At 43.6% G+C, this 27,471-nt stretch overlaps 1 protein-coding gene across 2 annotated transcripts; it reads right to left on the reverse strand.

Annotated features, from left to right (window-relative positions):
* Nucleotides 1–295: 295 nt before the first annotated feature.
* On the reverse strand, nucleotides 296–27,471 carry tsc22d3 (TSC22 domain family, member 3). Of its 2 annotated transcripts, XM_058650173.1 has the most exons (4): nucleotides 27,193–27,471; nucleotides 26,686–27,099; nucleotides 2,590–2,641; nucleotides 296–1,990 (listed from the first exon to the last, which is right to left on the reverse strand). In XM_058650173.1, the coding sequence occupies exons 2-4, from the start codon at nucleotides 27,024–27,026 to the stop codon at nucleotides 1,712–1,714; spliced, it is 672 nt and encodes a 223-aa protein (XP_058506156.1). In that variant the 5' UTR covers nucleotides 27,027–27,099; nucleotides 27,193–27,471; the 3' UTR covers nucleotides 296–1,711. The 2 variants fall into 2 exon arrangements, with proteins under 2 accessions (XP_058506156.1, XP_058506157.1); XM_058650174.1 differs by lacking the exons at nucleotides 26,686–27,099; nucleotides 27,193–27,471 and adding an exon at nucleotides 3,083–3,396.

The raw sequence follows: 27,471 nt of genomic DNA on the forward strand, positions 1-27,471 counted from the left end.
CTGCTTGACATCTGCGGTTCTCTCCTGTAACTACGGTGTAATAATATTACTTAAATAGCCAGCAGAAAAGTGTCCAAAAATGAAGTTGACTGAAATATCGGTCACTCATTCTTGAACATCAAATAATAGATCACTTTATTAGCTCAATTCTTGACATACTCAGGTTTTCTTTTGTTACCTTCCCGTCTCTGAAGAGGGTCTATAGGTGTCACATCTTAAATGTTAGTATCTCCTGACCCAAGTGTGTTTTTGTGTCTGCATGGTATGAACAGAAAGACAGAGTATCGGCGTACTGTATGATGTAAACATAAGGTTTATTGCAAATGCGCAGTTGTATCCAGAGATCCATAGTGAGCAACCGTTTCAAGGATACTGTACAGCAACAACACCGTTATCTTTACAAAACACATAGAAAGTTCAGCGCTCGCCACATACAAAAACTTCTCCCTGTGAAGTTTCACACGTGGTCCTGGGTTTACTCGGCCTCTGTTGTTGTCGAACAGAAACAAAACAAGTCTTTGGTAGCAAGAAAACGACAACGTTCAGTGTGGACTCGTGTGCCTCGCTCACTGGGGACAGAGGCACCATTGCGATGCCTGTTTTCAAGTTGGCTTGGGAGTGAACGGACTGAACCGATACTGGACGACGCTACTAAAAAAAAAAAGTCAGGAGTGCATCGGCCGCAAGAAACGCAAGGGTCTGCGCTCTCGCCATCTCCACTACATTTACCTCAGAATGTTTTCATACATTGTAGTTTTTTTCCTTTTACTGTAAAAAGCTAGGCAAACACGGCGGCCATATATGCCCGGCCTCCGGAAAGAAACTAACAACCAATCTCCTATTTTACAGTGTTTTTTGTTTAGAATCATAAACAAAAAAACAGAAGCTATAGCAGGATTAATTTCCCCCATAAGCAATGAGCCCCAACTGCAGACATAATAACATGATTACATTTTCCGACTCGTTGCAGCATACAGAGCAGACTACTGCAGTGTGCACCAGCTCAAATAGGCTACATTGCATTAACCTCCACCTTTCTTGCCTTAGCGTATTCGGATGATTATGTATTTTTTTTTGTTAGGCATAAACAAATGTATTTGAACGCGTGAGTAATACATTGTAAGTTACAGGAAACAGTTCTTGTTATGTGGATGAAATATCGCGAGACGTCTATCTGGAGACAAGATGAATCTGCATAACGGGGCTCTTATCGGTGAGACTTCGGGGACCACCTCAGATGGGTCTCCTCTGGTGGAGCCAGTGAGCAAACTTCCCCTCTGCTCTCCAAGTTAGCCCCTGCAGGGCCAGCCCAATCAACACCTCCTCACCCTTCTCTCTCGTGCAAAGGGTGTCTGTTGGAAGGGTTTTTGGCTAGGCAGGGAATTCCCCCCCCTCTGTCTCAAAGCAAGCGCTCGTCGGTGACTCGTCCCTCTATTCTTAGCGCTTTTGTCAACAAAGAGAGACTACGACACAGGGTTGGACGGAATCATAGGACAGGCCTGACGCCGCACCAGTCAAAGCATCTTAAGTTCTGTTTTGTGCTTCATCAGTGACATCAGTTCTTTAGTGTCCCATCGATCAATTACAGCCCTGACTCTTCACCTTCGGTATTACGAAGGGATCTCAGAGGCGAATTTGTAACACTTTCATTTGAATGGAGGTCCATTACTGTAAGGAGACAGTGGCTCTGCCCGCCCCAAGGCAGAGCCACTTACACAGCAGAGCCACTGCTGTAGTTGCAGGTCTGCTGATACAGCTGCTGCTGGTGGTGGTCCAGGGTCACCTGGCTGCTCTGATTATCCAGGGGCAGCAGCGCATCTGCCGGGATGCGAGACTGAAACTTCTCCATCTGTTCTGGACTCGCCAGGTTCTTCAGCAGGCAGTTCTCCCTCTCGAGCTGGTTGTTCTTCTCCGCCAGCTCTTTGATCTGCTCTTTGAGGATCTCCACCTCCTCACGCACGGCGTACATCAGGTGGTTTTTGACCAGATCCTGTCAAAGAAAACAGAAGGAGAGAGGAATTAGTGGAAATATCTGTGGATCTGTGCCCTGGCTGTGCAGCTGATGCGTGTGCTGATGACTCAATGTGATATTTATCTGTGGGAAGACAGCTCAAGTCGTGTTGTAAATGAGTCGTATACTATTGTCAAAGGTTGCATAGTGTGCAATACACAAAACAACTTTGTATTCATAACCTGTGCTGCAAGTATGCCAGATTTAGTGACATGAATAAAGCATGCGGTGATCTGTGCAGCCTTTACATAACTGTGCAGGGCATTCAAAGCATGCTTAAGTTGTGTGGGAAGGTCAGTGTTTCACAACTGTTTTATAAATGCTCCTACACAAAATGAGTAAAACATCAAGTGGACAAAAAGGTCACAGGATGCAAAACAGTGGAATAAAATGTGAGTCTTTATGTACAGTTATTATACAACCTGAATGAATAATTGCAGCTAAGCTAACTGTATATTGTGGATGTGACTGGTTAATAACAATGTCCCTGCATGTACCGTACAGTGTAATCTACATGTGTGTATTTGCCTTGTGATTGTGTGTGTGCGTGTGTGTGTGTGTGTGTTAGCTCATCTTACCATCGCCTGTTCAATCTTGTTATCAATGGCCACAACGCTAGCACCAGAGGCACTGAGGGAGAAGAAGGAAGAAAAGGGCCATAAGTAAAGTAAGCAGTTGTTAACCACAACAATGTCAACACACAGTCTCTTCACAAAAATAAAGCTTTGTGAAACATAAGCTTTATTATCGAAACATTATATCGAAACATAATGATGGTGCAGTTCTATAACAGTGAAACACAAAGCTCGCAAAACTGAAAGAGAAACTTTTCCTCTCAGTTTTTGTTTTCGTTTATTTTCTGTGCGAAAAGGCATAAAACTGTACAAGTGTGTACGTAGGTTACAATGTTTGCAATGAGCACAAAGGAAAACGAGGCTGATAATCTTTACAAACTGTTGTTGGTGTTGTTGTTGTTGTTTTTTTTGTTTTAAGTCCGAATAACCGGTCGCACAACTCAACACGACGCCATTAACGTAAACTCAAGGCCCGGCACTGACGCCGCATATTTACCTGTTGTCAAGTTTAACCGACACAACGTCTCCTCCGACTAGCGAGGAGAAGAAGGAGATGGAGAAGTTGTGCAGCTGGTAAACGGCCACCTCCATTGGCGATTTAGCGAACATCTCCGCGCTCATGTTGAGTACCACACTCGTCTGGATTATACTTCTCGCCACGTTTGCGGCTGGTTTGGGTCTCCTGACCTGAAGAGAATCCGGGTGTGTTTCGTCTGTGGTTGCGATGCACTAACTCACGGAGAGTAGTGCAGTGTCGGGGTTAGGAGCTTCGCTGGTTAGTACGAGCGACTGTCTGAGGATATTTTTACCGCAGGCTGCTATTTGAAAGGCTGCCTCCGTGACGTCATATGACGCGTGTATATATTATGCAAACGAGATGGCGGCTGGCGGGTCAGGCTTCGTGGTGCCTTCCCGTGCCCTCAGAAAAAAATAATAATAATTTACGAAATTGAACAAAGTTAATAAACGCACAATGCGTTATTACGTCATAAAGGCAGACGGTGAAACAGTATAGTTAATCGAGATCTCACTAAGCTGCTGTTTAATAAAATAAGAAAACATTCCACCACTGTTCTACCCATGAGGTTGTATTTTTCCCCTCTGCATTGATGTTTTTGTGGGGAAAGATAAGCATGTCATAAAGCCTAATGCAGTGCAGAGTTCAGCCAACAACGACACTCACATACATGGTCAGTGCAGTCAGGTCCCACCACTTCAATAATAATAATAACACAATAATTACCACAAAATCACAATAAAAATCATACACAATTGTTACTACCTAGTTGCGTTCAAAGAGCCCACCTATTACATGCAAACTTCTTATAATCTGTATCACGTCCTGACAAAGTTCCAATGTAAGTAAAAGTAGAGTTTAAAAAAATGCAGAAACAGTTTTGTGCTTTGTGCAAAAATGCATTAGTTATTCCTCTCCATTGAAGCCATTTGTCTTTATTCTGCATTGTATTGCAAGATGGACCCCTCAACAATTACAAATTAAATGTCACTGCAGTAATTACCATAACAATAGTTATGCACTTTATGTTTTCGTAAACAAAAGTGAGGTTCAAAACAACGAGGAGCACTTGAATGCAACACCCCATCTGCCCCGCTGCTGAACTTTTCCTCTGCTGCCTTCGCTTCTTTTACACGTCCTCAAAAACAGAGCACCATATCATACCACTGTCATAACACTTCTAACTAGACCATATGTCTGTGTACAACTGACACAAATACGCCTCTCGTGCTGCTGACACTATCTCAATATGCACGACCCAATTGCACAAAGTTACTGGTTACTAATCTGGTGCATTACTAGGTTAAAATGTGCAAATACATTTGAATTCAACTTTCTTTGAGATTCTGCAGCATGATTTCCACGATGGTTAATCAACACAATTGTTTTGGCAGGTTGTTTACTCTCATGCATGTGACAGTAACATTGTGTTCCCATCGTTGTCTTGTTTGTTGCATCGGTTCATATTTTGCAGAGACAGCAAAGGTAATTTTCCACCTTCTCTCTCCCTGTAAAATTCCTCTCACTGTACATCTGAACTCTATCGGTCTCTAGTGGTGAAAGACTAAAAATGCAACGAGCCGTTGGACAATGTTCAACCTTGTTCCTGAACATGTTTACCAAGGAAGTTTTCTTAAACCTTTTCCTGGCTCTATAATTTCCGGCTCTGGGTTGTTTTTCTGCTCAGAAAACGTGTGGAAAATTCTCCAAGGACACTCGGAGACAATTATTAATGACTTTTCTTGGGTTTTTTGCAAACAGCTGCAGATGTTTAAGCTGGTTTTGGTTGTGAAAAGTCTACATTCATTTAAGAAGGAGTCTGTCCTCTGGCGTGCATGACCTCTCGCACTTGAAACCGTCCTTTTAAACGCGCACGTCGCCACATGTGACGCCCAATTCGCTCACACCTCATGCAAAATGTAATAAACAGATTGTGGTTTCAAGCCGACCACAGACATGGAGGAGAACATACCTGTTTCTGTTTTTGTTTTAATTCTTTTCCCTCTCTAAAACATTTGACAAAAACGGACTGACAGTGGATGTGATTGAGCAACAGTCTTTGTTTGCACTGAGGTGTCCTTGTTGAGGTTTTTTTTTTATAGCTTTAGTGCAAATGCACATTGTGTTTCCTTTTGTCATACAACTATCTATTATAATACTGATATTAGATGCAATTATATTTGAATTGGAGGGTCTGTGTTGCAGAATATATAGATTTTAGAAATGACCCAGGCTGTCACTGATTGCTGTGTAGGGCCGTAGTTCCTCGGTTGCACGGATAAGGTCTGTCATGTTTTTTTCTTTGGGAGAATAGCAGCATTCAGAGTGGCATTGCTGACTTCTGGTAGGCCTAACAAGGAGAAGCAGAAAGCAGATTGAGTGGGAATTTGGACCCATAGTGCCTGTCGTCTCAGATACTGCACTGTGACAGTGCAGCTGCCAGGTTTAATATCAGGCCCTGCTCTGGTGATGAGGTGCTGAGTTACTCTGCCCTGCTGTGATAGTCCCATTTAGGAGGGCCAAGTCACAATGATTACCTGTGGCTGAGCTGAAACCACAGACAGCGGGGACACAAGCATAAGCCACAAGCATTCAGATGATGACAAGTGTTAAGTAGGCGGCACATAACCTTTCCCAACTTTGTCCGATTTATTCAGTTTACACACACACACACACTAAAGTTTGAAGTGCATTTACAGTCTGTGTTCCATGTCTGTGGAACACCGAGTGCCCAACCATGTGTGCCAAGTTTGGTGAGTCACTCTAAAGCTAGGCGATGGACCACAGTTTGCATCAGATGTCCATTGCATAAGAGCCAACCACATTATATAACGCTGTGATTCATCCGCACCAAAAACCTGACTTGGGAGACTGTGGCGGAGACATGCCGGCAGCCTCCATGGTTTTGTTATGATCAGCACTACGTGGGGCTTTTTGACTCACCAGATTTAGAATGTAAACAGTGCAGCCCGATGACAAACCCAATCCAAATGAATGAAACGGCTCAGTTCGTTGGTGTTCTGTGTCCCGGGCTGCAGGTTCACAACGAGGAATGCATGGCATGTGCGAGAGTGTGGCTCAAGAACACACGGGCTGCAGCCTGAACATTGTCAGTGTGGGCAACACCACTGCGTCCAACCAATTAATACTCAACACACTCAACAAACACCAAGACAGCCGGAGGTTATTTTTATACACAGCTAGTGCACCATTAGTGTAAATTAACAACGTGATGTTCGGCTACAGCACAGACTGCAATTTGATTTCTGCATCTACGTTACACTCCATTTGAGCGCAACTACAGGATTCCGTGACAAATACTGCACCAGCAGGTCTCAATCATTCAACAATTGTCTTCGATGGTGTGCCCTCCGCTGCCCCCAACTTACCGGCGATCGGGTCTTTTGAACAGACTTGGCGAGTAAGGGGGTGCGTAGGTCAAAGATCTCTCTGGGTAGCTGAAGTGCTGGTAGTGACAGCAGAATCGGTGGGAAGGCTCGGCCAAGCGGAGGGCGCACAGCGTTCTAGGAGAAGGTGGCTTAGGCCCAGCGGAGGCAACTCCGGTGAGACGCGACTGAGACTGTCCCATTTCGGCTTCCAAAGTGAAGAGGCAGGGTACCCTCGGACTGTTGGCTCAATGTGCTGCTGTTCTCAGAGCACAAAGAGACAATTGAGCAATGGCGACGCCTCTGGATGTGCAGTCATAACTGTGTGTGTGAGTGCCTTGCTCAGACTGGCACTTGTATGAGGTGCCCTCCAGTTCAGTCCAACACAATGGCTCCAATGAAAATCACACTCATGTCTACACTGACTGACACGGAGGATCAGACAGACAAGGCTGAAATACTTCTTACATTATTTAAAGGGAAACATCCACACATCATCATGTGCCATGAATCAGTATGGGCCATTGTTCCATGATGTAAATCAGACGCTGAGCTAAGCCAAACAAGATCAAGATCACATTAATCTCTCACTAATATCACCACCTGGGACGGTTTCAGACGTCTTCATTTTGCAGATATCGTTACAGGAAAAACTCCCAATTCGTGACGTTAATTACACCAAGGAGTTAGCTCAGTGGTTTCTTGTGTAACACACCAAATTAAATGTGCTATTCACAAGCTCTTAAACACTTTTTAAGCTCTGGGTAAATGGGTTTGTCAGTTTAACCGAGCTTATTTTTCATTATGGGTGCAATTAACGTATTAACTTTTTTTTTTTGGAGACATAAATGCTGCAGGTAAACGTGTGACAGCGGGGAAAAAAAAAAAGAGTCTCTCTTACCGCGATTCATTCTGCATGAATGCCTCACTCTCATGTCACATGACATTCGATACGGTATAGAAGAATGTGACGCACACATGAGTTTGCATTTACATGACAGACAGGGTTGTCGTACTAATATGACCGCATAAGACGTAAAGGTTGCAAATGATGAGTTTATGGCACGAGTCCAGAGTACACAGTGAGTGTAGGAAGGGAGTCATGCACGTCTGCACTCAAATACAAAACTATTAAAGAGTTATTTTGTTATTCTACAATGCCTCCAAGATCTTACAGAGTACATTTGTAAAATGAGAGATTTGGGGATTTGGTCAAATGATTATCTCAACAATACAATATGTCACTTGTCTTTCCATCAGCGCGGCTGTCACGTTTCAGGTCCACTCAGTTCAAGTTCCGGGAATTGCTTGCGATGACAATCAGCTGCTTTTTCTGTGTGTTCTTGCACAACATCAGCAGAGGTTGGCAGATGTACCTAACATCCATCCCAACTTATTCTGTTTTATCTTTCCCATTCACTTCACTTATTAAAACTCGGGTAGATTGTGTGAAAAAAAAAAAAAAAAAAGGAAAGAAAAACAATCAGCAATAGCCGTAGATATCTCATTACATACCAGGACATGCAGTTGCGCAATGTTTGCCCCCAGCAACAGGTAAAAGAAAAAGTATTTTTGATGCCGGTGTAACATAATCTTTTCAGTATTTGTTGTTTTTATGTAGTTCTACTTCCAGCAACATTGCAAAAAAAAAAAAACATTTATTATTATTATTATTATAATGACTTTATTAGTACTATAACTCCTCCTGTATGTATGGAATTATGGTCAAATCCGGTTTAAAGACTCGAGTTACATTAGGTAATGAAGTTACCAAGTCTGCTGCTTTACGTTAGTTACACACACACAGCGGGAAACAAAGAGCCACTTCTTCTGGGGTTTGTTTTTTTTTTTTCCCACGAAAGTTTGCTGTTGCAAAATCTGAAGACACCGCATGCAGCATCCATGAGGAAATGAATGAATTATTGTCTCGCTATGGAACACCTGCCTGAGTGACATGTTAGCCTCCTTATCAACCTTACTAGGAAGACAAGACAGGAGCTTATTCTCACTTTCATTGAGTCAGTGTCTCCACAAAACACGAGGGCGCACTTTAAAGTAAACAGTAGCCTTCACTGGAATACAATAGGATGGGCAGCACCGGAGTAAATGGTGCTGTGTGGAGCAGTTAATGAGCTTGAGGTCTTTATTGCAGCATCTGGCAACAGCTGGTGATGCACGAGGAGTAGGTTTTACCTTGTGTTCTAATAGGGCAAATGTCCTGGTTAAATTCACTGTGAAAATACTGAAACCCCCAACCCCACATCAGGTGCTATTCCACACCCCACAGGACTCCCCTTTGTGTTTGAGTGCAAACATATGTACACACCAGAAGAGAAGACACACTTCCACAATATTAAACTCTCGGTTAAATGATCGCACTAATGATCCAGGACGGGCTCGACCAGAGAGGTCAACGGTGTTTTGGCTGAGCAGGGATATTTTATCCATGACAATGTTTGAGAGAGTCCATTCTGTTCTGGTGTAGTTAAGCACGCGCAAAACAAACGACAAGAGATTATGCTTATAGTACCTTTACTTATATAGGAATAGGAATTCCAACATATATTGAGTAACGGCTAAGAATGGCCGCTATACTCTTCATGATATAGAGCCTGTTGCATGGCTCATGTCCCAGGACAAAAGGTTAGAGAGGTCAGTGCCATCTGTCTGGCTATAAGTCTGCAGTGCATCTCAGCTGTCTGCGTTGGTGCAGCATGCGTGTCAGGCATCATGCTGACATTGGTACATGCTGCACCGGAAACCCATCACAGGACTGTCCTGATGCTGAGAAATTGTACATCTACAGTTTAGTAATTTCAATGCATTACTTGAAAATAGTTTTGGAAGTGTAGGTTTATCAACAGTAAAGAATGGTGTCCCAGTGAGGGATTACAAAAAGCATTTTCATGAAAAGCAATAATGTAAGTGGTTTTTGTTTGTTGTGGAAAACAAAAAGAATCAACCAATGAAGGATGATTCAACTCTTGTCCTGTCCTTTCATTTTCCTTCTTTACTATAAGCATCCCCTACTCGACTTACACCGCAGCCTCCTTTAAATCCATCCCTCCGTGTCTTTCCATCTCACCCCTCTTCTTCTCATCTTTTCCCACTCATGTATTTGGCTGACCTCGCAGCTGTGTGACCCAAGTGCTCATCAACTGGGACAACACTGGAGGGAGCTGGACCCTCGATGGGCCGTCCCCTGGTGTGTGTTTGTGTCTTTGCATGTGTTTTTGTTTTCCGTGTGTACGGTGATGCGTGCGGTTGGCCACACAACGTGCGTGCGTGCAGTTCGGATCCCACTGGATGATAGGCACCCTGCTATCTGTCGCCGCAAGTGACGTCCACGCGCTGAAAGGTTCCCACAGACTCCAGCAGGGCTCCTCTGCTGAGCATTAAAGCGAATCTTTTGTCACCTGCGAGATAACAATTGAGCAACGGCTATTTTCCCAGGGAAGGATGTGAGATAAGTCATTGGCGGTCATCACTGTGGGAAAGTGCACCAAGAAGCTCAATCTATAATATAATATAATATAATTGTTTGATATATCATCAGAACGGGCTGCCTTGTGAGAATCATGTGTGCTAAGTGTATCTCTACCCTCCTAAGTGACGTGTCAGACGGTGACAAAACCTGCTACTCGGTTACTTGTATTAGCCCCGAGGACGCTCCACTAATCTCTTCAGCCAAATGAATCACATGATTCTTCTTTGACAAGACCACAGGAATGATTCACATCGTAATTCATTCAACCGTCATCCCTCTGCACAAACTGGATGATCTGTAAATATAAGCAACGATCATTTAATTATAGCTATCATTCGATCAGTGAAGAGGTCGTAAATCACCGCTGAAACAATTGCAGATATTGTGTTTTTTTTTTTCTTTTTATTGTTCTGTAATCAAAACGTAACGGTACCGATTATATAAGTATTTGATGCACTGTGTGTTATAATAAAACATCCACACGCAGGCTATTTATGTCGAAGAGCTCAAAGGAGGAATTGGAAAATGAATAAAAGCAGGACACGGAGGAGCTCTCCATATGAATGAACTCTCCCGTTCCCTCCAGAGAGCTTCATCCCTGTTGTGTTTGAAGTTGATGCATTCACTATTGAAGAGCGGTGGATTGATTGCTACAGACGCACCACCAGAGCGCTCGGGCCTTTTGAGCTACGCTGTGTTCATATGTAAATAATCACATCAATTTTGGTCGAGCCGTACAGTTGTATTAGAACAGGTTTATATGCAACTTTCACTTTCTTTGCAAAGGGGAGCAGTGATTCAGCTCAGAGTGCAGGCTGTGAAGTGGTGCGACGGGGAGCTCATGTATATTCAGCACCTCGTAGCTTTAACTCGACCTTTTCTAAACAACATACAGACGTATTAAAACCATTCAAGTCTGAAAAAGCGCGGGGGGGGGCAAGAGGTCTTTGTAGCCTCACAGAGGTGCCTTGTGGATCACGTGCAAACAGAGAACACAGTGTACACAATGTTTCTTCAGCCTTTCAGCCTGGAGAGGATCCCCTACCTACGGAGGACGGGCCAGGACAGAAGAGGAGGAGGAGGAGGAGGAGGAGGAGGCGGAGGAGGACGGGGCCAGATGCGTGGGCCCTGTTCAACTGAGGCTTTAAATGGGAACATGTTGTGGTTCAATAAACCATAGAGCTTCAAGAAACACTAACGAGAATGAGCAATTAAAGCAGCCACATCTCAAGAAGTGTACATCCAGATGTCGGCCACCCGCATGAACACTGAATGAAAACCAAAAGAGAAAGGCTGTAAATATGCATATTACATCATCATCCGTCCGTAAAATGAATGAAAACATTAGCGCTAATCGCGGCGCACTTTAAAAGGAATAAAAGTTAAAGCAGTAATCGCGGCCTCGCGGATGATTGATGGCTATTGTTAAATCCCTGCGACTGCCTTCAGTGGATTAACTGGCCCCACATTTAATGACGTTACATTAACTGAATTGGCATTTATCCTAATCATAAAGCTTCATAACGCTCTCATTATATTCTGATGGTCAACTTGCGTTCGTAGGTATGAAGTATGATGGACAGCATGGCATGTGTGAGTAGCACTGTATGTAACAGTATATCCGTCCTGTGTGTATATGTATATATATATATATATATATATATATATATATATATACATTTTCCCTGCATCTAAGCAGTTATTGCACAGTCAGAAACACACAGTAATATCCACTAACTGCCAGATACTGAAAGTTGAAGTTATCTGGGTGAAAGGGGGGCAGAAGCACTCACTGTTTGAACATTTTTTTTCAGCCATAAACTCAAACTAGACCCGGGCGGCCCTGAATGTAATTATGGTCGTGAGAGGGTTAATGATTGATATCAGCCCAGCAGGATTCATAGTGGAAGGCACAAGCACTTTTTCAGGATGTAACTCGGGCAGGGGAAGGATCTGTATCAAAAGCTGCTGTGTGATCCAAATAAACTAAGAACATAGAGATTTCCAGCACTGGGAGTTTACAGGAACCCCAGCCTATCCTGCCTTCAAAAAGCCAAAAAAAAAAAAAAAGCCCTTTGGACATAATGCAAGTCTTAAAAGCTTACCTTATTCGTCATTTGTGTTTGCTTTTGGACATTTAGTCACAATGCAACTTTATTTAGCATAAACAATAACAACATGTGGAAGAAAACATAACCCTGCACAACAACAACAACAGTGACAACTGTAATAACTTAGACTGACGCCATTTTTCTCAGTATTCTTTTTTTTCAGGCTACTTAAGCTGTGAGTGTCGCCGTGACAAAACAAATGAAGAGTGCTTGTCTTTTCATAATGGGATCCCTCTTGAGAACACCTCAACAGCTCATTGAGCACGGTGCCTTGTCGCGAATGCAAATGTTGGAGCTAATACTCATAATACGTTGCGCTGTAGTTGCAGAAAAAACACATTGTGACGACCTTGCACCTTGCAAAGCCAGAGGTTTTGAGCTTGGGACAAGGTTTCGGGGGAATGTTTAAAATAAAAACATTAACAATTTAGTCTAACAGCAAATTTACATCAAAAATGAAACATGCACATGTGAGCAAAATGATTGTCTCACAGCAGAGACCAGGTTCAAGCTCTTTTTTTTCCCAGAAACCAAACAGGAAATACTTCCATTTCAAGTGACTCTTGAACCCGGGGGTTGGTGGGAGTACACAAGGCAAACTGTCTCTCTGAGATGTCATTTTTCCTGGTCGCAAAGCTGCACAGAAGAGAGAGAGTAAACACAATCTGCCAGCGCAGTCATTGTATAAAGGCAAGAGTAAACAACGCCAGCTGAATCAGGGCTGCTTCCAGCGTGTACCCAGAGAGTCCAAAGTTCACTGAGGACACCCTGCAGAACGCTGTCGTGCACCGCACGGGTAGTTACAGTGAAGGTGTGCGTTCAAGCGCGGACGCCACACGGGCATTCACAACAACTTACGCATGCAAAAATGATGCACAGTTGCAGAGATGGATGATATGCACGTTAGGTACACACGTTGTTTTTGTTTCTGTCTGGACGTGCAGAGCTACAGTGTTTGGCATTCTTACAGCACGGAGAAACGGAGACCTGCTTTGCAAACCTTACACCTTTGTGCTTTTCCAAATTGGATTAAACACAGATATAGATATTTATTTTAGATATTTAGGTATTACAAGCTAGAAAAATGGCCGAGCGCCTCTGAAATCGATCACAGAACACATTTAGAAGGCGTGTGACAAAAGGACCATTAGATAATGGTCCGGCTATGTTTGTAATCTGCTGGAACAAAATATGTGGTTGACGTAAAATCGCTAATCAGATCTTGGCTTTCTGCAGAAGTTCTACGTAAGAGCCTTTGATTGTTTTGAAGATGGACAGATTGGCCCACGTAGGCACTGGTCGGGAGCCAGTCAGCTGTCACCTTATCACTGTGTCCAAATCACACAGCTCTGGCAGTGATGGATGAGGTTCCCACCGGCACTGCAGCGCTTCAAGAACAGCAAAAGCGGTGACACCGAAAGTTGAAAACGCTTTCATGCGCTCTGTATCGCGTCTATCGATCTAGAGAAGAAGGGCAAAAAGGGAGAGACTGGGAGAAGTCAGGGGAGTTAGACAATGCTCTCCAGAGCAGTGTTCACATCCAAGGATTGTCTTTGGCCGCTGCACTGTAATAACACAAGAGCAGGCTGCGGCGCATCATGAAATAGGAGAGATATGACAGGCTTGGCTTTGTTGTTGCAAAATATTATAAACAGTACATCGAGCAGCAGGAATGCTCCGCCAGTGCTACGCCTTAAAAGATAGTCTTCGGGTAAAAGTGTATCTATTATTCAGTCCGTCCATGCTGAGTCGTAACAGCAAGTGCAACCAGTGGAGCCAATTCAGTTTAAATGATCCCATTTCTGGGAAGACCACTGACTCATGTTGAAGACATACACCGTGAAGCCTGTGGCTTCCCAGTGTGCCTGTTCCTTATGTTGGAGAGTGCAAGAAAGCATCGATTTAATGAAGTGAGAATTCATTTAAATTGACGACAGCAAATTTGAGTACAATAGTAAACGAAACTAATGTCGGTTTCAACGATAAGAGCCGTTTTTTGAGGAAGTGTTTGAGGGTTTGCAGAACTGAAATAAAATCGGGTATTTCATAGTTCCCCCCCTCCACACCCCAATGATAGCTCCTACACACACACACACACATGTACATATGCTATGTCTATGTGATCCATGCAGTGTTCTCTCTCTCTCTGTATAAAACTGTCAATATTGTGCAAGCTGTCCAGTTAGATACCTGCTGCAAAATCACAATAACACATCCCTCCTTTTTGACTGCTTGATTTGGCTCGGTCATTTCTGAATCTTGTCTGCCACCTTGTGCACACTTATTTGTCCTATGTTAATATCCCTCTCGCCTCCTCTCTGCATGTGCTGCAGGCCACATCTCTGCACAGCTATTTGCTGCTCTTTGTTTTTGCACAGTGTCTCCGAGCAGCGAATCCTTTCCGACTGGCATGTTGTAGAAAAGCCTCCTTTTCGTGGCAAATAACCCCGGCTCTTACTTGTCTCACATTCCTAGTTGTTGTCTGGTACACGCTCCCGTATTCTTGGCACTCGGCGTTGCTATCACTGTATGCATTACACGTTGATCCGAGCGAGGTGAGGGAGTGCGAGACTGCGCTCTGTGTATGCAAATGTGAACTGTATCTGGCTGGAAGAGGGTAGGTGAGGTCACAGTGAAACAACAGCCTTGTGTACAGTGAGCCTACCATGCCTGGGCTCACAATAACACACAATAATTCAAAGAAACATAGAGTTTGTGCCAAAAATGACAAATTAGACAGTGACACACTTGTTATGTATCAACTTCTTCTTTTGGGAGACAGAACCCAAATACATTTATCACACATGTCCACCATCCAGGCAAACTTAAGGACACACCGATGAGGTCAAGGAAATGTTGCAAGATATGTCTATTTCCTTTTTTTTTTTCGACTGACAGTGAGCCACATTTTGAGGCAGTTTGCAATCTGTTTGTGTAAAAAAAGAACACTGTGAAACTGCGAGGCCACAAAATATCAGCCACAGAGTTTCATGACGCCTCGCGATCTGCTGCTCGAGAAAGGAGTCGGGGGGCAAAGTTGCAGACCTGTCTGGCAGACGGATAGAAATGATCACAATAACAAGAGTCTTCGGTATCTCCTTTCATCCAGAGCACAGTTCACCGGATACTCGGTGTCTGCGCTCCGCAGTGCGAGGACAGCCCTTCGCTTTGTATCAAAGACCGAGCGGAGAACTCGCACCAAAACAGGAAAATGCAAAAATGAGGAAGAGAAGAACGAGAGGAGGAGAAAGAGGGAGGAGGAAGAGGAGAGAGGGCTTTCACAGCTGTTATTAGGCAGTGTTTCCTCTGATAGGCAGATTTGGCTGTACTCCCAGTTCTTTAGGTAAACTGACAAAAGAAAAGAAAAGAAAAGAGAAAAACATGCTAACCTTAAGATGGGGAAGCGGGTACTAAATGTAAAATTAGATCAATATTATTTCACAACAACATTACCACAGACACAATTATAAAGCATGGTGTTATAACTGTTTAAATGATAAACAACAGATCACACCACGCCAAAATCTTAAGATTGACAAGGCCCCCGACATTTATAAATAGGATGTTGTGCAGTCGTAACCCTGCAGACATCTGCAAAATGTGTTATCCTCTTATCAGGATCAAGGTAATAAGCAGAGACCCAGTCTGTAATCTGCCCTGCACCACATCTCTCATTGTGCTTGCAACAGCAGGTGTCGTGGACTGATTAGACCTTGGAAGTGGAAATCTGGTCAAGACAGAAAATGAAAATGTGAATTTCACATTCAAGAACTTATGAGAGCCTGTTTTCAACTTTAGATGCTGCTTTTTAATTCGTCTGTAATATTGTGTAACATTTATGTCGCATTTGAATCGATTTTAAATATTTAACATTGAAACGTCCATTCATTTTGGACAGCCTATACAAACCTTCACCATCACCATGTAATGCCCTATAGATTAACCTCACCACGTCCTCAGGAATGAGGTTCTGCCTCATTAGGACCAGGTTTTGGTCCACATGAGGTCTACCGGGCCTGACACAGTCAGTGTTTATGCCAGACAAAGGTTCTAAAGAGGTAAAAAAAAATATACACTTAAAGACATTAGTGAGACTTAAAATGGAAAACAAAAGGACGACACTCCCAGGACAGCCGCTGCTGTGTCTGAATCTGATATCTCCTACTAGAAAGCATTTGAATATGAAAAGGAGGAAGTATCCTGCTGGTTTTTAAGTTTTCCTTTTTTTTCTCCATTTATATTTACCTCTTGCTGCGGCTATCATAAAACAACAGTGAGTTACTTTGTTTTTTTTATCAGGGTGTTTCTCTCAATTTCCCACTACTAACAGCTAATAGAATCCTTTCCCACAAGAGGGCTAGGCAGTTCACCGATGAATAAAGAGAGCTCTATAAATAGACCAAAAACTCACTCAAACCACTACTTGCGTCGCAAAAACAACCCGTTTGTTTCACTTCTGATGATGATTATACTGGCAAAAGCCTTGAAAAGCCACGGAAGGACTACCGGTGTTATGCCGACATGTTGTGTCTGTTAACCACTGTCTGGGAATTAAGACGCACGTCGTGCCATTAAAATCCAACGTGGTACAATGGAACCTGCTGGAGTTGCTTCTATCATAAACACTCTTGATGATAGATTGTATTAAAATGATTATTAATAAATAATAATATATCTTTTTTTTTTGATTGCATCTACTCAGTCTCACAGAGTCTGTAGCCTAAAAATGCTTCAACAGCTGTTTTAATGTTACCCTCTGGACACCTGACAACTCATCAACTTTAAAAAAAAAAAAAAAAGGAGCAAGCTGTTTTTCCCTCCAGCTCATCATGGCCTTAAATATGAGGGTATAGACTCTAGCAAAACAAACTTAAATTATGCTAAAGAGGCCCGGAGGTGACGGATCGGTAAACACGTCAGGATTAGGCATGAGCGAGTGTACGTGGAAGTGACAGATGGAAGTGTGCATGAGGAGAGAAGAAGAGAAGAAGAGAGTCCTGCTCCGTACAGATGATTATGATTTCCTCTTGCATTCCGTATTTTCTCTTTATTCGCACTTTGGAACTTGGGCACTGAGCTGGGACTTGATATAGGTGAAGAATAGGTTAACTATCGCTTTTCCCCCGCTCAGCTTGAGCTCTTCCACGGGCGAAAAGATGCTCCTACTTGACCCCAACTAACACACACACCCTTGGATCACAAGTACTAAAAGGCTGTGACCTTGAGTGTTCCATTAATTTCCTTCTTTTGTGTGTGTGTGTGTGTGTGTCTCTCTCTCTCCACTTCCCCTAATATGACACCTTTGTGTCCTTGTGTGCATTGTAGCCCCCTGACCGACTTGTGCCAGAGACGTGAATAGCCGCCTGGATGCAATATGTCGTGTGCGCATTATTATGTGCATTTCAGCACGCAAGTGGGAGGAGAGCTATTTTTAGGGGGAAACACATGATTTGTCCCAGCATTCCTCAAAAGTACGACACAGTGACCTCACAGGACCCTAAGACACCTACTTCATTTCACATAGTTGTTGTTTAACCTAATCCCAGACTGTGTAAACACCACAGTGTGCAAACACACAGAGGACTGTGTGTGTGTGTGTGTGTGTGACTCACTCCCCTCCATGACACCACACTGGAAGGAATGCAGGACGATGTCATTTAATTTCACTGGTGCTAATTGCTCCTCCTGATGGCGGCAGGGGAGAGAGGCCTGAGGTACAATGTCCCATCAGATAAGCGCGGCAGCTCAGGCTGCTCCACAGAAACACGGCCTAAGACAGGATGTATCTTTTTTTGGGTATTTTTCACTCATTTGACTGTCTAGTGCGGCCACTCTTTTCTCTTCTCCCTCTCATAGGCTCTTGTCTGCCAGAAAATGATCCAGAGGGGGAAAACTAAAAAGCCTGGCAGAAGAGGTCCACCTTTTCATTCCGTTACCACAGCCTGCCAGTGGAACCAGTCTATGTTCCAGCCCAGTCTGTTAAAGCTATATCGAGGAGAACCGACTTACAATAAAAACCCCTGATCAACCAGATTTATCTTTCCACGTGTGGATGTTTATCCATGTCTGTGCTATCTTTCTCTTTCTCTTTCTTTTCTTTGCCTTTCGCTTTTGTTTTTTCCCCCCTCACAGAGCCCCTGTCTGCAGAAACATCACAGGCCAATGAGAGGTTGGAAATTTTAATGCACCAGTCACAAACAGGAAACCATATTTGTCAAAGATCCATTACGGTTTACGTTGACTTGGCCAATTCTGGCCTTTTTAGAGCACACCGTAAACTCGGGGTGGCAGATATGTGACACACAATTTCCACCTCAACTTTCCCTTTGCCTACATTCTTGATTTAGCAATAAACAAAGTTGCATACTTCAATTCATCTGTTGAAACAAACTCATTGCACCAAAGCGCGTTGCCCAACACTCTGCTCTGAGAAAACTGTGTTTCTCTCGTTTACTTTTTCTCCTCCTCCTCCTCCTCCTCCTCCTCCTCCTCTCGATGTTATGCATGAGGCTTAATTTAAGTATGCAATTACAGATACAGTAAGTACAACACAGAAGGTCCCAGGGTGCTATAGCAATGACGGATCTTTCAAGAGGATGTAAATACATCGAAAGTAAATGTTAAACGCCGCTCGGTTACCGGGGATTAATTCAGCAACGATGTCGTGTAATCTGGGACAAAAAGAAGTCACTAACTGCAGTGTAAAAGCATTTATACACACTTAATTACATTATATCCAATGGACCGTGACAACTTTATAGGAATTAATGGAGTTTGAAATAAGCTCTCCCACCTAATCTGTGTTGTTGTTGTTGTTGTTTTGCTTTAAAGACCAAACGTATTAACGCTCTGCCCATTGAATGGGAGGAAAGTTGTGTTAAGGAAACTTGGAGCTCTCAAATGACACTTCCACCCAAAGACTTTAAAATAGTTTGCTCATGAACACAGAGTCTGTTGCAAAAGTGTACGATGGTCACTAAGGTAACTTCAACAATACAATTATGGGATTGGTCCTTAGGTGTTCTAGTAAGCATGGAGTTGATGAATTGAAGAAGTTCAGAGAAGGAACTGTTTTCGTTCCCACAGAGTTGTGCAGCAATTCTGCACTTCTGAGTTTGGGCTGTGGTGAAATCCCTTGCTCAAGTTTATAATGCAGTAGTAATTGCATATGTGTGTGTGTGTGTGTGTGTGTGTTATCTTTGTGAGGACATAAACTAGGGAGTGGGAACATTTTGGCTCGTTCTCGCAACTTTAAAGGGCTTTTTGAGGATTAAGACACCCGGTTTTAGGGTTAGGATTAGAATTTGGTTCAGGTTAGGCATTTAGTTGTGACCGTTAAGGTTAGCGTAATGACATAGTCAAGTTTGAGTCCTGTGTAATCTGTTTACACGGTCATATTATGGGGACTTGTCTTCCTTATGGGGACAAAAAGCAAGTCCCCTTAATGTGAAGTGTTACATTTGAAGGTGAGGACATGCTGTGTGGTTAGGATGAGGTTAGGGTTAAGTCAGGATAGAGTGCAGCACTCTGATGATGATGATGATGATGATGATGATGATGCATGTGCATATTTACCTACTCTGGGCACATCATGTACCCAACCTGTGTGTGAATAGACGCCAGGGAGAATAAGATAGGCTAATGATAGGCTGCTCCACAAAAGCACTGTCTGGCTTCCTTGTGTATCAGACTACTGTGGTTAAAGAAAAACAGATTCAGTGTGGGATGAAAGTACATGGCATAAAGAACCAGACAACCAGGGTGAAACAAATGAAATAAATACGAGAACAAATTCTAAATTCAACGTGGGCATGTCTGTGCTTTTAAGGGATGCTGATAAGGACACAAGTAAAAAAAGTTTCTTTATTCCTGATCCATGTGGATATGGAGAAAGATACATAATGTTTCCACCCTTCATTTATACTGTTCCTCACCTTTAACTTGTGGCAAGTTACCACATTCTAAATTGTCCTGCGGTTAAAAAACAGAGCGGGAATCCCAAGAAAGTAGGACACAATGAAGCCTGGCTCAGCCTGGGACGTGCAACTCTCACAACAAGCATAAATCCAGTTTCATGAACTGTAGACAGTGCACATGTTTTCCATTCCACTGGCTAATTCTCCATGATATACAGACGGTTGTCGTGCGCCAGGCACTGTGTAATGTCTATTTAAAGAGTTTAATAATAACAACAATAATAATAACAATAATAACACATGGACAATTGGTGATATGATTAGTCACTGTCAAGTACAGTGTGCGAGTGTATGTGTGCGCGTGCACACGTGTGTGTTTGTGTGTAACGGCAAGTGTTGACTGGCTGCCTTATTATCTAAACAGGCGCCATGGTCCAAACAGATAAGGCAGCAAGCACAAGCCACAGTCAGTCCCATATAACCCCCCCCACACACACACACACACACACACACACACATATCTGAATTCATAAAGATTTTATGTTGATTTAAAGCACGACAAAGAGGCGACCTGAAAGATGTCCCCTGTTCAACTGGGAGTCCCCTCTTTGTGAGTGCGTAACGACGCCGAAGTCCCCTGTTCTACTGGTTCACGAGTACACACACACACACACACACACGCTCCCTCCATCTGCTGCCAACTTGAACAACTGAGATGGAGAGATGAAGAAATCAAGATGGGGGAAAAACAAGGATAAATAGACGGGTGGAAAAATTGTTTAAGAAAAAAAAAAATATACATATGGGTTAGGGTTATATATATATGTATGTATATATATGCCTTTTTACAGCAAAGCAGTCATAACTTAAAGTATGAATTAAGAGGTATGGGTATGATCATCTGTGTTCTCTGTACTCCCTTATATAATACAAAGTTTTTCACTACAGTCTAATCTCGAGGATTAGACGCAGATGACAAACTTCATGTGCCACTTGAAGACGTCTAATCCACCTCTGGTACAGACTGTATCTGGACAAAAGGACTTAGCTGGATCCTGCCTCTGTGGCGACGCGTCGACAACAACATAATGCCGTGGGTCACCTTTGTGTATACTGTACACTGCGAGTGTGTTTGCGTGCGAGAGTCTGCGTTTCCAAGGAGTGTCTAACATTTCCCAGACAGACAGATGAGCTCCACTAATCCCTGACCGCTGCAACTGTCATTGACCGTTGTGCAATATCGGTAATTAAGGGATTATAATTAGTCATTCCCAAAAACTTAAAAAAATATATTGCCTTTGTTTTCAACCTTTTAAATTAATCCTTAATATTTTACGCCATTGTCATCAAACATAAACAGCAATCCATTAGTTCAACGTGTCCAGACTTCAACAGTGGGTTATTACACAACTTCATTTTCAAGACGTGGGCACTAAAGAAAAAGAAATCAAATAATAAACTCTATTTGAGTTTATTATAATGTCAGGCAATCTCATGCAATGGTGTCCCTCAGTATTAAGACTTACTGGAACATGACTAATATATTATAAAGGCTGCCACTGCAAAGAAATGGGTTTGGGTTACAAAGGCAAGGTACTATGAAAACAATCTGATTATCATGGTATGTTTGTTAGGGCCAAGATAACGTGGAACTACAGTGGTGTTTATAAAGAAACGCAGGTACAGGGCGTGTCGGTGAGTTTCTGTCTGCCGAGGACAAAAGTAATAATCACATTCATTGTGTCTGTCTGTCTGTGTGTCTGTCTGTCTGTGTGTGTGTGTGTGTGTGTGCGTAAGGAAATGTGCACATGCTAAACTCCGTGTGGATCGCCAACAACTTTTAGCGGCGAGTGGACACGACGTAGCCAATGGGAGAGCACTGAAAAGTACCACGTTCGTGTCAGCACATAAATGCAACACAAACCATTCAGTTGTGGGCCCCAGGCAGCTGCTGGCAGAGCACCAAGGGTAGCCCACTCACACAGTCCCGACACAACAAGGCAGTAACTCAAGAGGTCCATTAAAAAAACATTATTGTACATCCCTCTTTAAACGAGTCCCTCAGTGATATAAAAAAAAAAAAAAAATCAGGCACACGGAGATAATCTGAGGTACAGAGACACAAAATACCGTGTGTACCGACATGTGTAAGGGAATCCAATGTTCTCCTCAACTGTGAATCAATCTGTTGCTTTCTAATGTGCTTCTACATGAGGAAAGTGTTCACTTCCTCTGGCAGCTAAAGGATGACTTCCTGTAGCCGTACAGAAAAAATCTGCACTTGAACTACACGTGTCAACAGCACACTATTTTTAGTATGTCATGTCTGTGTTTTGTCTTTGCCAGTGTCCTGTCTTAGCTGCTTGTCTCCCTCCGACTCTTTGACCAGCGATCTCTGTCCCCCTGACTCTCCCTCCTCTCCTCTCCTCTCCTTTCACTCACATTACTCAAACCTTGCCAACATACCCTTTGTTGTCAGGGGTTGGCTCCCGAGACCTGGCTGGCCACGGATCTGTTTCTTCCACCCCCGACTTCCTTCCCCTCGCCTTCTCGCCTCTAATCCCTGAGTTTTGTTTACATCCGTGTCCCCTGCCACCTGCAGCCTTCCGAAGTTCTCCAACTCTGTGGAGCACGTCGTTTCTCCACCCCGACAGAAGTAACACGATATTGTTACCTGTTCCTGTCGCCTTAAAACTAAAGACATGCAAAACCTGAAGAGATAACAACAACAACAACAATAACAACAATGGGAAGAATAGATGCAAACTCTGCCTATTTCTTTCTACCTGCTAACCTATTTTCTTTGTATCTTGTACACGTGACATAACATAACACTTTTGTCCGCTCGGACTTTTCTTTGACGCAGTAAGAGAGAGAGATGCGAATTCTGGATTCCAACACTGGGGCAACAGTGCGTCTCATTCTGATCCCTGTGCATGTCACAGCTTGTAGCAGCTTACATATGAAAATTCATAGACAGTGATGCTGTAATTGTGCTGTCTGAGTGCACCCTTTGCTCTGGAGGTGTGTTTTTATTCATTACATATCACTGGTGTGGAAAATGGAACCAAATCTGCCTCTGAAACAACACAATATTATCGGTACAGCATGTCATGAACTATGAAAGTGATCCTCTCGCTTTAAGTACCGTGAACTATACTGTACTATTTGGACGGATTTCTGTGAGACTTACACAAAACACTATCCTTAACCTTTCCACGCTGCATCACTAAATATAGGTCTGCGCTCCGAAAACGCTGACATCCAGTGGCAAACTGTGTGGCTCAAATTCGGGGGAAGAAAGACACGGCTGGATCCCGTCTCCTTTCAGTTGTGGGAAGGCTGCGACATGGACGCTCGTCGACTGGACCAAAGCCAACAGGGCAGTGATCATCTGAGGCCAAAGTGAGGGACGTAACCCAGTGTAATCAGGCCGGGGGTTGTTGGGGCACAAGGACCAGAGTCTAAATAGTTATGTCAGTCGTCAAAGAGTAGTGTTTTCTGTGGGAGAGGAGGACTCCCTTTCACCACAGACTTTGGCTTCTGAAACTTAGACTAACGACTGAAAGAAAAGGAAAAAGAAGAAGGCCTCATAGATCTTGCCTTGTTTAGCCCTGTCCTGCAGTAATATGAGATTTAGTCCCTCTTTTATGGTCTTCAACACCTTGTTACGCACCGTATTTTGTTCCATTGCTGCTTTTACTGCTTTGTGTTGTGACTGCGTGGCGATGGACCGCAGACATGCGCTGAGCGCTGGTGTCATCGCTGCAGGCTTTTCACCCCTCTTGACCATGTCATGGTGTTTTAGTGGCTGCTAAGTGCTAAGGCTGAGAGCGCCCAGAGTGAAGGTGCGCCACAGCACTTCTCCCTTTCCATCCCAGAGTAGTCCTCGAAGCCTCAAAGCAAATTTGTTCCCCCGTGGACATCACACGCACGCCTCCCTGTCTCCTCTCAGGAGTCTCTGACTGGACTTCAAACTAGATCAATTCACCTCTAAGCACATTCCTGTGACCCTTGAATAATTTGCGTGACATATTTCCTGTCCACTGCCGCTGCTTTATGCACATATTTCAATCAGTCCAAACAAATATCCTCGCATGCATCCTCTGGCTATGCAGAGGATTTCAGAATGGCAGCTGCTGGGGCAGAGCGAGTGCCCAAGGTGAGGTCACAGTAAAGACCGGGCTTTCATCAGAAGTTGGGCTCTTGAAAAATGCATGAACGCCCGCAAACCTCGGCTCGACAAGGCGTCGTTCTTGTTCCAACTAACCCTGCGAGTGCATGTGTGGATGGATGAGTGCGTTTGTGTCTCTGCGAGAAGAAGAAAACACACACGGGTACACGTTTCAAATCTGTGTTTTTAATCCGGCATGAAAGGCAATCCACTGAAAGCCACACGATCCGTGTCTGTGACTCCCTCTCAAGACGGAAAAGGTCCAGGGACAAAGTGTTCTGGCTAAAGACTCGTGTTTGCCAGACAAACAGTTGGCACAAACAGGTGCACCAACACAACACGTGGTGGAGAATGTGTTTCCGCTGTGCTAGAAACGTCAAAGTATTGGCACATGAGATCTTTTTTTTTTTTTTTTTTTGACCTCGTGTGACATTCCTGTTGTGTGTGTGTGTGTGCGTTATTCAACCATCTATCTGCACTGCCATATTATGTGCAGCAGGAGAACAATACGTGCCTATTTTACAAAAAAAAACTGTGCAACCAGGAAGCCCATGGTTGTTGAGGAAAGGCACTAAGGAGGGTTTTTACTCTTGTGAAACGTTTTTTTTCTTTCTTTTTTTATTTTTTTATTTAACAAAGCCCTGCCAGCAAGCGTTGCTCAAAGTATGATCGTGTAATCACTGAATGCGGAGCAAAAATAACAACCACACGCAGGGAAAAAAAGGCATTCTTTGTGCGCTGATTTCTTTAGCTTTCATTGCCAACGGTTGTACCAGCTGCAGAGTGTTGCAGAACGTCTCTACCTGTTGGTCTCTATCCCGAACGACACACCCTTTGCTATAAATAAGTCGAGAACAGACTGTGCCGTCGCTGAAAAAACCAAGAGCAATGTCTGCGAAAAAACGCTATCACGTTATGACGGAGAGCATTAAAGAAGGTGTTATATAACTTAGCAAATGGAGAAATTAAAAAAAAGAAGGTGTAGAGAGCAGTGGGTCAAGTACTTAAAGGGATTAAATGATTTTACAGACAGCAACAAAAGCAAGTTATACCTGGTTGAGGGCTAATTATCGCTGCCATCACCCCCACCACTTGCAGTAAAAGGATTAACGCCTCTTCACTGTGGTCATGCACGTAACTATCAGTGGGAGATAAGGCGAGTCCTTAACTGCCACAGTATATAGCAAAGTGAAAACAGGTTAAAATTTAACCTGTGGAGATATTCCGTGGCAGCCAGACTTCTGGAGGAGTTTCATAAAGTGCTGATAATGGCGTCTTAGCCAGAAAACATTACTGATACGCTATCAGCAGCAAATAAGTGAATCAATGAGGGCCAATACCTCACAATGTGCACACCAGGTGAAAATGATATCAGAATAGACATTATCAAACACAAGCCTGTCAATTAAGGTCGGTCAATGTAAAGATGTTTGTTGAATTAGTGAATTCGTCCAAGAAAGAACAACATCTTTGTATCAAAGTTTCTTTTATGACCCGACGATCAGATTCACGTTATCGTACGGCAAATGTGCCGTACATACAGTATCTCTGTTTCGCCGATGTAAATAAATTCAGGATATATGACATTCAAAGGTGGCTCTGGCGCTGATAAGAGCTTTGTGTTGTTTCAGTGCGTTTCGGCCATTTCCCCCCCACACACACGTCTCCACACTTTTTACTGCGCCGATAACCTCGCGAACCAAACGTAATGACAACTTTTACTAAGTACGGCCTGTACAGTACATGCTGGCTCGGGTTCAGGAGTTCAGTGACGGTCATTGTAAAGACGGTAACTGTGCGTTTGAGGCTGAAGTCATTCGACGACGGCCGGCTGCCAAACAAACCTTGGAGCGGGATATTCCCTTCCTGACAACAAGCTGTGGCGTGAGCTGCCCAAGGGCTTTGTTTAAACTGACCTGTGGCAATAAAAGATCATTTTAACTGAATCAGAATGAAAACAAGTAGATGTTGGATAAGTTTTGTTTGCCTCTGTTTTCTGCCTTTTTTTTTATTTACTGATTTTCTTTCATTTTCGTTTTGCAGTAAAATCCTATCGATATTGATCGGGTATTTTGTATTTCTTTTTTCGGAGTTAAAATGTGTCTTACAAACATTAGTGATACACATTACTTCACACATTACTTCAGACAGCGTTGTGGTAAAGAGACATCATGAGTGATGTAAAAAAAAAAAAGTGGAAGTTGTTATATTCCAACTTCTGTGATGTTTTTTTATATCATAAAGTTTTGGTTTTTTTTAAATATTGTGCTGAACACAGCATATTTTAAACACTTAAGTCATCGCGTTTAGAAGAAGTGCTCATCTAAGCAACATTACTAATCTCCCAAAACTGTCTTGTTTGTTGAGTTAAAATAGGATTCCTGAGCAGAAATACTACTTTGGTTTGACCCGCGCAGGTCTGGCACCGGAAAGTTGGACTTTGAATAAGCTGATGTTTACTATTCATCACCAGAATAGTCGGTCGCTAACTTATCTAATCAGACATACCTGTGAAAGAAGAGCAGAATGGACAGCATGGTCTGGTCAATGTTGCTGTTGCAGATCCCCTCGTTGAGAAGGAAGCAGGGGTCCCTCACCACCGACTCCAGGGAGTCTTGCCTCATGATGTTGTTCAGCTTGTCCGTGTTCAGGTTCTGATACACCAGCTGGTTGCGGAGCTGGCGGAAGTGACTGACACTGGGACTGGTGGGGCTCCCTGGCAGGCCACCTGTAGTGCCGAGACCCTGAGCTAGACTGCCGGACATGGAGTCGTCGCAGCCGTTGGCCAGGTCCAGGCAGCAACTGCAGCAGTCCAGGCCGATGGGCGAGCGGCAGTCATCGTCAGACATCCTTCCACGGCAGGTGGATGTGAAGGAGAGGCGCCCAGGTGAAAGAGGGCAGGTGCGGGAAGATGAGCAGACACTGAAAAAGTGGATACAGAGAAAAGTGTCAGTGAGAGGGTGTGCTCTTCAGATGTAGCAGACAGACCTTTCTAATGAACTGTCTTGTCTCCACCTCACAGCCAGGAAGGTTAATGGCAGGTTGAGTTCCTCCCTGAGAAGTGCAGTCACGCTGGGCCACTCTGTCTGCTTCTCTCCCTGAGTTTCCCCTCCTGTGGCTCTGCTGCGTTTAGCCCTTTTGTTCAGGACTGACGCTGCTGCAAGTGTTGCTACTGTGGCAGGAGAAAGAGTAAACGCCCCGCACGCAGACACCAGCACACATACGCGCTCACTCCGATTCAGCAGGAGTGCTCTTGAAAGCAAAACCCAGAAGCTGCTTGCTGCTATCACTTTT

Source organism: Solea solea, chromosome 14 (assembly GCF_958295425.1).
Source record: "Solea solea chromosome 14, fSolSol10.1, whole genome shotgun sequence".
NCBI lineage: Eukaryota > Metazoa > Chordata > Actinopteri > Pleuronectiformes > Soleidae > Solea > Solea solea.